The following is a 14,935-nucleotide window of genomic DNA, read 5'->3' on the forward strand; positions in this document are numbered from 1 at the left end:
ATACATTTTGAAAACACTCCACATCTTCCCACAGAACAGGGATTTTCGACCTGCGACCCTCCACCTGTTGCAAAACGACAACTTCCAGCATGCTCTGATAGCCGTAGGCTGTCCGTGCATGCTGGGAGTTAGTCTTGCAAAAGCTGGAGGGCCGTGGGTTGGGCATCCCTGCCATAGAACATTGTACCCGCTTATATCCCAAGCAAATGAAGACACACAAGGCACAGGAAGAGTCCGCGACTGACAGTAAGGCAGAGTGTGCAGGAAGGAGGAGAAGAGGGTAAAATTAACCAGAGAACAGCAGCAGCATTTAGGGGGAAGAAATTAGTAACGGTACAGAAATCAAGTGCAAGCAGGAGCCACCAGAAGAGAAGAGTCACCCCAGTGTGCAGTGCCACCCTACACGTCATACGCCTCTCACTGCAATGATTGCTGACTTTCCACGGGCAGGAACAGTGGCCGGTTTTTAAAGGAGCGTCATTACTTTCTTAAATGGGAAAGTTGGACGGTAATAAAGATGACAAACCACTTACCCCTTACCATCCACAAATCTCAGTGGTCAGTCCTTATAGCCAGGGGGCGGCATCTGGCTAGGCATTCCAGACAATGTAATGGAAATTTAATGACTCTCTGACACCCATTTGCCCTAATAGGACATAAAACATATGCCTTTAGAAATGACTGTCACCGGCGACCTCCCTCTCCAGCCGTTTGCATAGACACACAAGCTGTGGGTCACCTGATTAAAACATTTCTGGTTTTTTTGCTGACCGGCGGCTCCGGTCCCGAGTTAAGTCACTTTTTCTTAATATGCAAATTAGACCATTGGTGCAATGAGCGAGTCAATATTGCTCTTGTTGCACCCAAGCTCCACTCCTTTCTGTGGCCAGCCACTCCGTGGCTGCTTTGGTTGACAAGGCCAGGCAGTGGCGAAGCAGCTGGGGAAGGGCTGACCACAGAAAAGAGTGGGGCTTGGTTGAAACAAGAGCAACGGTGACGTCTTCATTGCACCAAAAGCCTAAGGTCCCCTGCACACGAACGTGTGCACCCCGTAGTCGTGCTGCGGCCCGCAATGCACGAACACAGTCCGTGGGGCAGCCGCAGCAGATCGCGAACTCATTCACTTTAATGGGTCCGCGATCCAGCAGTTCCGCAAAAAGATAGGACATGTTCTATCTTTTTGCGGAATGGAACCCCATGGAAGCACTCCGTAGTGCTTCCGTTCCGGATCTCTGGATTTGCAGACCCATTCAAGTGAATGCGGAATGCCCACGGAACGGCACCCGTGTATTGCGGATCCGCAAATGCTGTCCACACTACGGCAACGGGAAGCACATGTTCGTGTGCAGAGGGTCGAATATGCATATTAAGAAAAAGTGAACGGAGCCTCGGATGGATCAACTAAAGAAAAAACGTTTTAATCATGTGAACACCACCTACGTGTCAATGCAAATAGTGGGATAGGGAGACCACGCTGGGGACAGATTCCCTTTAAAGGGGTTGTGCAAGAATAGGGTTTCCTGCAGCGGCTCATCGCTCCTTCTGTTCCCGGCCTGCTATGCTCCACTGGGTTTCTTTGATGTCAACATCCAGTTTTACATCGCTGCAGCCATGGAGAAAGCCCAGCAGAGCACTGCAGGCCTGAAGGAGACGGAGTGGGAGGCAGGAAAGTCCCGTTTTACAGGTCTGGATGAATGAGGGGGAAGTGCAAAGAACACCCCCATTCTTGCACAACCCCTTTAAGTGGCCATAGGAGTAACAGGAACGGTTAATGAAAGAACTAGCCATTAACTACTACCGTTACGTTCCTCTTGGAAGGTACTGATTCTGCTTGAGGAGAGTTTTACATGCAAATCAGCTTTCCTCCAGAAAGAAAACCGCCTCTCTGGTGCCACCTACAGTTAGCTACTCTAAGTCAATGACCGACCCATTAAAGAGCCTGGAAAAATAACGAGGGATATCAGCCAAACCAGAGGCCTCGTAAGGGTACTTTCACACGTTCGTTGTGAAGATGCGGCAGGCAGTTCAGTCTCCGGAACTGCCTGCCGGATCCGGAAATCCGTGTGCGAACGGATAGCATTTATAGACTGATCCGTCTCTCCGGAAAAATGGATCCGGTATTTATTTAATTTTTGCATTTTTAAAGGTCTGTGCATGCGGAACACTTGATGCCGGATGCGGCATTAATGCATTTCAATGGAAAATAATGCAAGTGTTCCGGAATTTTGGACAAAGAAAATACCGCAGCATGCTGCGGTATTTTCTCCGGCCAAATACCGTAAGAGTGACTGAACTGAAGACATCCTGAACGGATTTCTCTCCATTCAGAATGCATTAGGATAAAACTGATCAGTTCTTTTCCGGTATTGAGCCCCGAGGACGGAACTCAATACCGGAAAAGAATAACGCTAGTGTGAAAGTACCCTAAGTAGGACCTGCTGTAAATGCATATGTGGAGATGCTTATAAAGACATTCCCATCACTGCAGATATCGTAGTGCACGCCCCTTTAATGACCGCCATGCCAATAATAAAGTGTTTAATAATGCTGATCAAATTAGAGGGGCAAACTGTCTCACCAGGGCAATCAGCAATCATCATGCAATTTGCAATCTCCATGATACCCATTATGATCGGTCCGGACAGGGTTATTACTGGTGCAATAGTCTGCGGTACTGCATGGAGTCGCACAGTAAAGTGAAGTAAAAAAGGAAAATTTGCCACCACAGGTTACGGGAAAGAAAATTAGAAGGGGGGAGCCAGAAAATAAAGGATTAAGGTGAAAGCAGGGCTGAATTGGGGATAGTGGCTACCTGGCAGGACATAGCCTGCTGAGACTGGCTGGTAGGGAAATGAGGTAAGTGTCCTTTGGATTCCGGTGTTGTGGCATGGTTCTGGGCCAAATCACGGTTGGGTTGGGCTGTGGAGCCGGAACTGCTGCTCACTATGACGGAGGCGGGTACGCTACTGCTGCTGGAGGTACTGATGCTGAAAGTGCTGCCAGAGGCGGCTATGCTGTAGATTGGCATAAAGATCTGTGGGGCTGCAGAGGTTTGCACCAGGCTGCTCTCCTGCTGTGGTTTCAACGTCACTTCATAATATTGCTGCTGTTGCTGCTCCTTCTGCAATGGCCAACATTGGCAACCGTCCGTTAAACACTCGCTCACACAAAAACGGCATTTTAATCATGTTCTACGAGGAGGCAGTAACCCCCCTCCCCCCTCCCCATTGCGCTCAGTTACAACATACACAATCCTTTACAAGCTGTATGGACCATTCTGCGATTTGGCCACTAGAGGGCAACGAGTGCAAATCAGAATTTAGCCCTAAAATTCTGTTCCCTGGAGACACAAGCGTCTTTCCACTATAGCCCTCGGATATGACACAGATCAGCCCTGCACAGGTGTCTATTGAGCCTTGGTGAGTCATATCCAAGAGTCATGAAAATTCTGAAAAAAAAATAAAATAAAAAATAAACCAAAAAAATAAAAACCTAGATGACAACAAAGGCTAAAAAGCACATAAATAAAGAGAGAAGAAACAACGTATTAATAGTAAAAGCGGCATTAGAGCATGCACGGCCCAACAATGAGCTTTGAGAGATGCTGCAAGACTCATCTTTCAGTATAGGACTCGATACCTCCCCCCTCGGGTCAGAAATGTAACCTAGGCGCCTCAGTATTATTTGCTAGCGGGATTTACAGAGACGAATATGGCTTACCTGCTGGAGGAACATCTGCATGGAATCTGCACTGATAATATTTCCTGGCGTTGCTTGGCTAAGGATTATTTTGTCGGGGTTGGGTTCAAGACTGGGGCTTGGCATTGCCTGCTGAGGGGGCTGCGGCTGCTGCTGTACATTCAGTTGGAGCTGGGCCTGTCCTTGTGATGGCTGTTGTGTCGTTTGGACGGTCAATATGGAGGTCTGCTCCGTGCTGGACAGAAGGCTGGCTCCTTGTTGCACAATGCCCGGGCTCTGGCTGCTTCTCGTCGAGGCCTGCTGGATGCTCACTGCTTGACTGAGGCCCTCAGGCGTGTTAAACATGGCCACCTGATTGGGCAAAGTCACTCCTTGGATAACCGTTTGCCCGGCTTGGTTAAGGGACGTCGTCACTGCAGGTTGACTCTGGGTGCTCAGGCTATTGGCCAGGGAGACTGGCATCTGGAACAAGGTAGGTTGGCCAACTTGCCCCGCCTGCAGCTGTATGGGGCCAGACAGTATGTGAGCAGTGCCATGCGCGTTCTGAGACGTGAGGACCTGCCCCAAGTTCAGCTGGCTGGCAAGGGCCTGATTGAGAATTTGGCCTCCTGGACCTTGGCTGGCGATGATGTGGGCTTGTCCACTGGGGTGGGAAGCAGCTAAGATCTGGCCACTCATGTTGGCCTGCAGTGCAGAAAGCTGCTGGACGGCTGAAGCTCCTGGCAAGAGGAACTGGTTCTGTCCCTGCAGCATGGCCTGGGCATGCTGAGCCGGGATGACAATACTGCTGCCTTGGTTTAGCAGCTGGACACTCATGTGTTTGCCGAGTGCCTGCTGCTGTGGAGGAGGCTGTTTAAAGACATTGGCAGAAAGGCCCTGGGGAAAGCTGGAAAGGACGACATTTTGACCAGGTTTCCCGGCCATGAATGTCAGGTTTTGCTGAGCTTTCGGCTGTTGCTGCAGTGATGCGTCCCCCTGAATGGTGAGTGTGGTATTGTTGGGAGCGAACGGTTTGGGCGAGATCTGGAACAGTTTTTGCTGGAGTACACCAGCCGGTTTGGGTTGTATTGGAGTTGGAGTCCGTTGTATAATAACTGGGCTGTTCAGACTGGAAGTCACTGTGAGCGACTGAGTGCACTGAGCCGCCGACACACTGGCAAACATGGAGCTGCCATTCAGTGTGGTGGCCACAGTGGGAATTTTGTTCTGTAGGACCAATCCGGCGTTCTGTGGAGACACCCCACTTGACGCTAACGCGACCTGCTGCTGCTCTTGGGTGCTGCCAGCTAGGTAGCTACCTACCGGCAGATTGGCCACCTGTGTTGACTGCACTGGCTTGGCAATGATCTGTTGTGCAGGCTGGTTGATGGCCATCACTTGTTGTCCCACCACTTGTATTTGCCCAATCCCCAATGCCCCCCCAGGACTGCCATTGGGCAACCCTGGGAGGTTGGAGATGGGCTGTAATGTAACATTACTGAGTCCAACTTGTTGGATAAACGGTTGTACGCTGATTGCCTTGTTGACCACATCCTGCCCCACTGACTGCTGCACTAATGCTTGGTGCGTCAGCACTGCCGGCTGCTGAAGTCCAATAAGGTCTGCACCGCCAGAAAATATTTGAGGGGTCCCATCCGGGGCAGCCGGCACCACTGGTTGCAGATTAGGGAGCTGGAAAGAGCCCAAGTCCAGTTCTGCCTCGGCTTCAAGAGTCTGTTCTGTAATGTTGGCCTCCTGCAAGCTCTGCTGGAGGATGTCGCATGGCTGGTCAGAGTTTGAGAGGCCGGCGCTCGCCCCTGATGGAGACCCAAGGATGTCATCGGGCAAAAAGTCCAAATCTACACCACCAGCTGGGGGGTTTGGTTCTGTAGTTAAATGGTTCCCTGGAGTTTCCTGAACATGAAGCTGAAATGATAAAAAAAAAAAACACATTAGAAGTGCGGCCTGTAAAGATTACAAAAAGCTGCTGAAAATGATGCAAAATGCTGTGTGAATCCAGCCTAAGCCCTTTACACGCACTCGTGAAAAAAACGTGACCTCGTTTACAAGTGTTTTTCTATTCAGTACACTTTTAACACGCTTGAGTTTTACGGGGTCCTATAGGAAATGCTAAGATTGGAAAAAAAGATATATAAAAAAAAAAATAAAAAAAAAAACTGACCCCAAAAAAATAAATAGCCTGAAAACACCGCAAAAAGTTTTTTTTTTCCTTTTTGTAGAGATTATCTAGCAGTTTGATAGGTCATCAGAATCTACTCAGTGGGGTCTAATACTGAGCACCCCCACTGATTAAGCTGCATGTAGGTCGCAGCAGCCATAGTGGTGACCATATGACTGATGCTGGCCTAAGAAGAGACTGGAGCCCTCGCTGGAGCGCTGCAGCCTCTACAAACAGACGATTGGTAGGTGTGCCGGGAGTCGGACCCCCACCGATCAGATACTGATGACCTATCCTGGGGACAGGCCATCAGTATCAAGCACCCAAAAAAAAAAAAATATAAAAAAAAAAAGGGTCCTTGCACAATTTTCTTGCACACAGAGGGGGAGATTGACTTAACCTTTTAGGCAACATTAAAAACTCATTTTTGCGCTTCTCTCCACTTCTGCAAAAAGTTGCGAAAAAAGGGAGTGGGGCACGGCGGGAGGGTTTACTGTTGCCTCCTGGATTTACTATAAATAGATGCAAGTTTCTAGCACAGAGCCAGATATGCACCAGATTTATTAAAAAGGGTTTTCTGAGACTTACACGGACTACCTATCCTTTGATCCTTCAGTGCACAGGTGATCAAGACTGGCATAGGAAATCCCACCATGCGTCTTATTCGCTGCTTTTCCCCTCTAGAGAAGGGGTTTTCAAAAACTGCCATTTTGCGTTTTTGAAAATGCCACTTAATGAACAAAAACGGCAGTGGCAAAAAAACGCTTGTTGTCTCATGTGCTTTATATTTCCCATAGACCTTCAGCTACCATCTCGAGGTGTGGTTTTTACCGGAAAATAAAGATGCAAAAATTGCCACCAAAAGAAAAAAACCCAGGTGAAAGCAGCTTAAGGATAGGGCTAAACGGCAACATGTGTCACAGAAAATTGGCATGACATTTTTTGTAATGATGGTCAACGGTGTCGCACTGTGACATACTGGATTTGTGTGTGCCACGGTCGCACCGCAGTATGTCACATGTCGCAGTGCAACACCATTGACTATCATTACAAAAAATGTTGCGTGACTTTTCTGCGACAGGTCGCCGTATAGCCCCAGCCGCATAGATTTTTAGTAAAATTGCAGAATGGGTCTCTTGGAAGAGTGATGACAATGACTAGCTAAGAGAGGTAAGTGAGCGCCATTACCCCAGTGCCCACGAAGAAGGCATTTGCTGCATCTCCAGTGTTATCCAGCAAATCGTCTCCATCAATCTAGAGAAAACAGTAAGAAAAGAAATCCTGAAAACTGCTGACAAATCACAGGTATTATCTCAGCATTAACGTACAAAGCTATGGCTGACTATCTTCTGTGGCACTACATATCCCAGCATGCACCACCAATACAACGGAGAGTGCGATGCATTGTATTTTGTAGTGTTGATCAAACCGATTTTGCTAGAAAGGCCCCAAGATAAGGCGATCACAGGGTGTCCTATGGTAGGGATCACGTGTAATTTTTTTGGGGAGAACCTACTAGCAGATTTCCCTGTAGTGCCTCCATAGGGGAATATTAAGCATTACCAAGTTCTCCCTTATTGTTCCATGCATATTAGGCCAGCCATACAATTAAGACAGCTGTCAGTCGAATGCTCCTAGAGTGGGTAGCCATCACTCCCAATCCACCCATATACAAGCATGCTCAACTCAGCCAAGAATCCATGTGTTCTCAGTAGGAAGAATAGAGGAAACCTCTGCCAGGAGTCTTATCTCCTCAAGAACTAAGAATCGAGCAATTGAAATTTAAAGGGGTTGTCCAGGCTTTTACTATTGATGACCTATCCTCAGGACTGGCCATCAATATCAGATCTGCAGGGGTCCGATACCCGGCACCCCCGCCGATCAGCTGTATGAGGAGACCGCAGTGAGCGCGTGCCGTCTGCCTGTCCGCTGCTGCTTTGCTATAGACATACAGCAGCGGACAGGAAGAGAGACGGGAGACAGCATGTGCACACTGTGCCGTCTCCTCATACAGCTGATTGGCAAAGGGGGAGGGGGGGTCGGACCCCCGCAGATCTAATATTGATGACCAGTCCTGAGGATAGGTCATCAATAGTAAAAGCCCCGACAACCCCTTTAATTACTGAATCCTTTTACCTGTCGTTGGAGCCCCTAAACCTATTAGGGCCCTCGCACACGACCGTATGCCCTCCGAGATCTACGGTCCGTGAGCGGGCCTTATGTCCCGGAGCAGCATTGATCGTGCACAGCATCATAGATTACAAATAATGCTGTGCATGTTGGGCCACCCACAGAGCTATTGTCCCGCGGGTGGCCCTGACGTGCACAGCATCATTGTAATCTATGATGCTATGTGCTCCCATGCGCACAATCAATGCCGCTCCGGGACATAAGGCCCGCTCACGGACCGTAGGTCTCAGAGGGAATACGGTCGTGTGCAAGAACCCTTAGATGGTCACCTGGTCCCCCTCAATTTTGAAGAGGTTTAGACAAAAAACATCTAAACGTGTATGGAGAGATTTACAGAACTGCAGTAGGATCCCATTTGTTTCTATCACGATATTCGCCTGTGTGCACTCACCTTATCTGATCCATGTAAAAAGTCATTCAGAGCTTGGGGGTCACTGAAAAGCAGAAAACGCAGATTAATAGCAATAAGAGCCAAGACGTGGCAAGAATAGGACATGCTCTATTTTTTGCAGGGGCCGCGGAATGGAACTACGGATGCAGACAGCACACTGTGCTGTCCGCATCTTTTGCGGCCCCATTGATATGAATGGGTCCGCACCCGTTCCGCAAGCTTGTGGAACGAATACGGACCCAGAATTACGGTCGTGTGAATGAGCCCTTCGGCTCAGTTCACATCAGCGTTTAGTCTTGCCCAAAGGACTTTCTCCCATCAAAAATGACTGATCTCTGGTGAAAGTGACAAACTAATGAAAACTTATAACGGATGATCATAGAGAAGACGGATCCGGTTCTTTCCCCCCCGTTCTTCTGATGGATCAAAGAATGGAAAGCTAAACAGTGATGTGAGCACAGCCTTGGACATACCTCGTGGTGCACAGAGGGCAGTATTATTGGGATATTCAATGGGACACTGCTCTTTAAAGAGGACCCGTCCCCTCTCCTCACATGTCTATTTTAGTAACTACTTGCATTCCCGGTGTAATACCAACTGTGGAGCATCTATTCTTATGACGCTATGTTGTCCCATTACTTTATTATTCCTGCTAGAAGTTATGAATAGATTCCTAGCAGTTTGCAATGAAGGTCCAGAAGGGCGTTACCAGTTGGGGGCATGACCCTGCACAGTTTGACAATGGAAGCACTGATTGGATAGTTTCAAACTGTGTCGGGACACCCCCAACTGGATCTTCATGGCAAACTGCTAGCAATTTGCTCATAACTTCTAGAAGGAATAATAAAGGAACAGCACAACATAGTCATGAGAATAGATTGTTATTACATGGGAAGGGATGCAAGTTGTGACTAAAACAGACATGTCAGGAGGGGTGACACAAACTCTTTAAAGAGTCATCTGCCAGCAGCCCTCTTCCTCGCTGTATGCGGGTCATACACTGGGCAGGAGACTGACATAAATGATTAAATAATAGACGCAATTCGTTACCAATTTCAACATCTCTGCTTGCCGTCAGCAGACAGAAACCATCTGTACTGCCATTACAGGGCAAAAACCTCTCCCGATTAGGTCCATAAGGATGTGTTAAACATTTCAAAGCCCCGGTTGCTGATCTTTGTCATTTGGACATGATCATAACAGGTTTCAGCTGCTGGATGCAAAGCACGAATTTCTATTCACTGACACCAAGCAGATATTTTGAAAAAAGGAAAAAAAACATAATTAGACCTGAAAAAATGGTGGCACTTTCATAGTCCTTGTGTGTGATCCTTCAAGAGAATCAGGGAACCATTTCTAAGCACTACAGACAGCGGGAGCGGGGCTTTTAGCAGGTCTGTATAACATACCGCTTCGCATGGGACGTTTCCCTCCATATAGTTATTTAAAGCATAAAAGTTTACAATGGGAATATTCCTTTAAAAAATTTAATGAAAATAAACTTTCCGCTCGTGGAAGGGATGGAATCCAAGTCGCCCATCTCATACAGAGGAGCAGATCAGGCGACACAGCGCGGCATTAGCAGGCGGAATAATAAAGCAACGATCCAACTATCTACGTAAGGCCACAAGGCGAGCGAGCTAAACTACCCATCATGCAACTAGTGCTGCTTGAGACACCTGTGCTCTTTAGTGCCATAGATTGTTGGAGACGTCAACCACATCTATAGAGCCAGTACTTGGTCCATCTCATACATTGGGGGGCATATCACTAGCCTTTGCCCCCCCAACGTATGATAAGTGGGGGTCCCACCTCTGGGACCAACAGCTATCTCTGGAACGGAGCCTGCAAAGTGAAGGAGAGCAGACTGCACAAGCGCGGCCGCCCTCCATTTACTTCTAGGAAACTGCTCGGCTATTTCAGTCAGCCCCACAGAAGTGGACGGAGTGGCGGGCCCCACAGAAGTGGACGGAGTGGCGGGCCCCGCTCGCACTGTACGATTCCTACTCATTTCTATGGGACTCCCGAAAATAGCCAAGCACGCTGCTCTGTTATTTTCGGCGCTCCATAAGAATAAATGGAGGGCGGCCGCTCATGCGCAGCAGTCTGCAATCCTTCACTTTGCGGGCTCCGTTCTAGGGACCCGCATCTATAAGACATTGGGGGCATATCATAGCGATATGCCTCCAACGTATGAGATGGGCCAACCTCCCAAAAATAAATAAAAAATATAACATTTCAATTTTTCACTGAAGTTAGAAGGACGATATTCAAGATTTTTTTAATGTCCTTGATGAGACCCGCAGGCCATTGAGAACTACTCACCAAATTACATCTAGCAAACATCGGCCATCTTCATCGTCCATGTCAACTGCAAAAAACAGATAAAGACCCGTAAGTAAACGCAACCAACATTCAGAGTCAGGCAAACATCTAGGAGGTCATAGTGTTAAATAGGTCACTCCTTTAAGGGGGGGTTCTCCATTCCTACTTGACCATAAGCGGATCACAAAGTGTCCTCCTGCCGAGATCCCCTGCGATGAGTGGGCAAACCAGGCAGCAAGTGTTCAATTTCTCTGCAGCGCCACCACAGGAGAAATGAAGCATGACACAGTACCCATTAAAATAAATGGGTTAACTGTCTAATGTAGGACAGGACAAGTCCTCCGAGGAAGAGATCCTCCTTGTAACCCTCTCCCTCTATTAAGTTAGAATATACATATTTAGGGAGCTACAAATTAATGGATCCTGCGTGTTCACCCTCTTGTTGGTCGACACTTCGTGCCAACATAAACTAGCATATCTTTTTCATTCACTGCCGCAACATGGAGAAATCAGCTTTTTTATAATAAGCAAATTAGCCCTTTGGGTGCAACGGCATCACCCTTGTTGCACCAGAGGCTCCACTCACTTGCTTCTAAGTCCATGCCTCCACCACTTTGACTGACAGGGCCAAGCTGTGCAGATGTAATCACGCATGGACCTGAAGTCTTATGCCTGCGTGCTTGACGATGCAATCAGCACAGGGACAGTACAGTAGAGAAGATTGAAGGCGCATGCGCAGTATAGAACCCATGGACCAGTGTTCTTCTGTACTGTACTGATCGCATAGTCAAACATGCAGGCGAGAGACTTTGGGGCCAGGCATGAGAACGTCTTCCCTGCCTGTCAAAGTGGTAGAAGCGAGTGAGCAGAGCCTCTGGGTGCAACGACACTCCCCTTGTTGCACCAAGGGTCTAATTTTCAAATTCTAAATATGCCCATTTCTCCACATTGTGGCCACCAATTGTGATGGGACCAACAGCATCTGATGGTTTGATTGAGGGGGATGTGATGACAGACTCCCTTTTTAATGTGTCCCACTATAGCAGCGTGTAAACTCTAGGAAATCCCGTAAAAATAAAAAATTAAGTTTAAATTGTTGCATGGAAATACCCATCTCATAATCGGCATCTCTGTGAATGACGGGCACAGCAATGGAGGCACACATCGCCAAATGAATGACAAGACAAACGTCAAAGTGCCAGCGCTGCCAGCCGTCACCACGCAGCAGACACTCCTCGCTTAAGGCCTGCGTTATCACAGAACGATTTTCACTTCTTGCCAAGCATTCCCGCGGACAGCCGGTGGTGACATCAGAAGGCGCAGGCCAATTAATGTCCGGGAGCTGCAAGGTGAGGGGTGACTTTGTACTGGAAGATGAGAGATTTGGCCGGCGGCCATGGCTGGACAGTGGCCAAGGAGGTTTCGGTTACAGGCCCGGAAGAGAGAGTTTTGTGCTGTGCAATGTGCACTACAGCTGTACTCCAGCATGGCGAACAAAGGAGAGACCCCGCAGGAGCCAGACTGCTGCCTGTCAGCCGGGACAATGGCCTGCATTATACACAGCGTACACAGAGCGCTGCACGCTAGAAGGAGGCCGCACGATCAAGGCTGAGGGATTAAACCAGAAGACTCAAAGACAACATGAAGACTTCATGCAGATTTAAACCTTGTCAAATTTCAAGCAACTGTCCAGTCAGAACCTGAAAGATAAAATCTAAGCTGCTACCTATATGGGATGATTTCCTGTCACTTATTTTACTCAGACCTTGCTTCTTGACTGCTTTTTAGCTCGGCTCCATTAAAGCAGAGCTGTGATCTGTGAATACAGTGTCTACAGGGAGTCTGAGGTAGTCTAAGACACACCCCCGCCTCATGATTGGGGCAGCTGCTCCCTCCCACTGGAGCTCTACCTCTTCTGATTGGCTCCAGAGTATAAACACATTACAAGCTCAGTAGGAGAACCGATTTCCACTACAGTGCGTTATAGCTCATTTTTGGGGTGATCGGCAGCACATTCAATTGAGCATTCATAGGGCTGTATTACACCTAGGGCTGCAGTAACCGATTATTTTAGTAATCGAGTATTCCATCGATTATTTTTTATGATTAATCGAGTAATCTAATAAGAAAAAAATTAATTACTAGACAGTTTTCCTTTATAAAAACTCATAAGACCCCCTGCCATTAGTCCCCAACACCCTTCGTTCCCCACTGTGTGATCAGCCCAAGTGCATCAGTCCCTCCCCCCCCCCAGTGGCATCAGCTCCACTATCCCCCACTGCCATCAGCTCTCCCCACTACCATCCAGGGCCGGATTAACGTAGGGGCGGATGGAGCTGCAGCTCCAGGCCCCTGCATGAAAATAGGCCCAGCAGCCTGCATAGGCCAACCGGAGCTAGGCCCGCATAGGCCGCCTCGCTGAGGTTGCCTGGCGGCCGCCCCGCAACCCTTTAGTAGGACCGAACCGTGCCGACTGTCAGACGATGACAGGGCCGGCGCGCAAGGAGAAATCTCCCAGTCCGGCCCTTTACAGAACTCACCAGGACAGTGACAGCTGACAAATCAGGTCAGGTGACAGGTCAGCTGTGCACGCCACGCTGCGTCGTCACGTCAGACTCCTCCCCTGGGGCCTAGGCCATGCCGTAAAGTGAAAGACCGTGACGGCTGCTGCGCGCGGGAAGTTCAAAATTCTTCCTGCGTGGAGTCAGGGGTGCTGCCAGCGGTGCGTCGCGTTCAGCAGCCTTCAGTATACTGCCCAGAAAACAACTCATAGGTGGTAAGTAAATCAGCATTGGCTCACCTCACCTACTGTATAATTTAGACATGTCATTCAGGAGCATGGAAAAGCTGGGTGATGATTTTTTTCACCTAGCTTTTCCATGCTCCTGAATTGCATATCTGCTTATAGGCATATATATCTTTATAATAGCTGAGCCTGATCTATTATAAACAGATATGCCATTCAGGAGCATGGAAAAGCTAAGTGAGAAATAGTCACCTAGCTCTTCAATGCTCCTGAGTGGTATATCTGCTTATAATAGATCAAGCCTATAGGACTCACCTAAGTTTTCCATGCTCCTGAATGGCATATCTGCTTATACTGTAATAGATCAGCTATTATAAACAGATATGCCTAAAGGCAGATCTGCCATTCAGGAGCATGGAAAAGCTAGGTGACTGTTTCTCACCTAGCTTTTCCATGCTCCTGAATGGCAGATCTGCATATAATGGCTTGGCTATTATAAACATGTATGCATATAAGCAGATATGCCATTCAGGAGCATGGAAAAGCTAGGTGACTATTTCTTGCCTACCTATCTTTTCCAAGCTCCTCAATGGCAGATCTGCTTATAATAGATTAGCTTTTATAAACACATATGCCATTCAGGAGCATGTGAAAAGCTAGACGTGAATAGCTTTTTCATGCTCCTGAATGACATATCCAGCAGCACTAGTTAACTCCTTGGGGGGTGGCTATACATAATGCAGCCATCTATATAGATGGCTGTATATTTAAACTGTGGCCAGAGATGTACACTTAGGCTAAGTTCACACAGCAGATTTTTCACACGCAAACCAGTGCGTAAATCTGCTTCAAAATTACACATGAACTTTAGTCCAATAGACTTGAATGGGATTACGCAGACCCGTTCACACTTCAAACTTTATGCATGCGTATTTTCACATGTGTAATTTTGCGTAAAGTCACACTTTATTTGTGCTATAAAAAGATGCTCTGCGTTGCGTTTTCATTTTCTATAAAAAGGCCCATTAAAATCTTCTGCACCGGGCCCATGATGCTCTTAATCCGGCCCTGCTACCATCAGGTCCACTCTCCAACCAGTGCCATCAGCCCTCCCGCCTTGCGCCATCATCTGTTTCTTCTCCTTGCGCCATCATAAAGGTACCTTTAACCCATCGCTGAATTACCCTACACTTTATACATCCTTCGTTCATCTCGTCCAAGACATTATTTGCATGCAAGGTGGGGAGTCCGGTGTAAGTAACAACAGGCTCCCTATAAAAAAGCAGGAAACTTTTTTTTTGCCTATGTACATGGTACTCAAAGGGCACTGTGTATAGAGAGGGCAAAGCCAATGTTGCTTTCTCCTCCTGTCCCAGCAATCTTATGATCGCTGGGTGCTGGGTATGTGCACGAGCTGCTGGGTCTT

The 14,935-nt window shown here is 47.9% G+C and overlaps 1 protein-coding gene across 5 annotated transcripts in view; it reads right to left on the minus strand.

Annotated features, from left to right (window-relative positions):
• BICRA (BRD4 interacting chromatin remodeling complex associated protein) overlaps window positions 1-14,935 on the minus strand; it is a 64,193-nt gene that overhangs the window by 18,110 nt on the left and 31,148 nt on the right. For 4 of the 5 annotated variants that reach the window (XM_040405010.1, XM_040405009.1, XM_040405007.1 and 1 more), the window contains 5 exons: window positions 10,764-10,809; window positions 8,439-8,481; window positions 7,046-7,111; window positions 3,721-5,604; window positions 2,813-3,121 (listed from right to left, as the gene is read on the minus strand). In XM_040405010.1, coding sequence (XP_040260944.1) covers window positions 2,813-3,121; window positions 3,721-5,604; window positions 7,046-7,111; window positions 8,439-8,481; window positions 10,764-10,804 — 2,343 coding nt within the window. In that variant the 5' untranslated portion in view covers window positions 10,805-10,809. The remainder of the gene's footprint in view (window positions 1-2,812; window positions 3,122-3,720; window positions 5,605-7,045; window positions 7,112-8,438; window positions 8,482-10,763; window positions 10,810-14,935) is intronic. The other variant, XM_040405008.1, reaches the window with a different exon arrangement.

The sequence above is a fragment of the Bufo bufo genome, chromosome 8 (assembly GCF_905171765.1).
Source record: "Bufo bufo chromosome 8, aBufBuf1.1, whole genome shotgun sequence".
Classification (NCBI taxonomy): domain Eukaryota; kingdom Metazoa; phylum Chordata; class Amphibia; order Anura; family Bufonidae; genus Bufo; species Bufo bufo.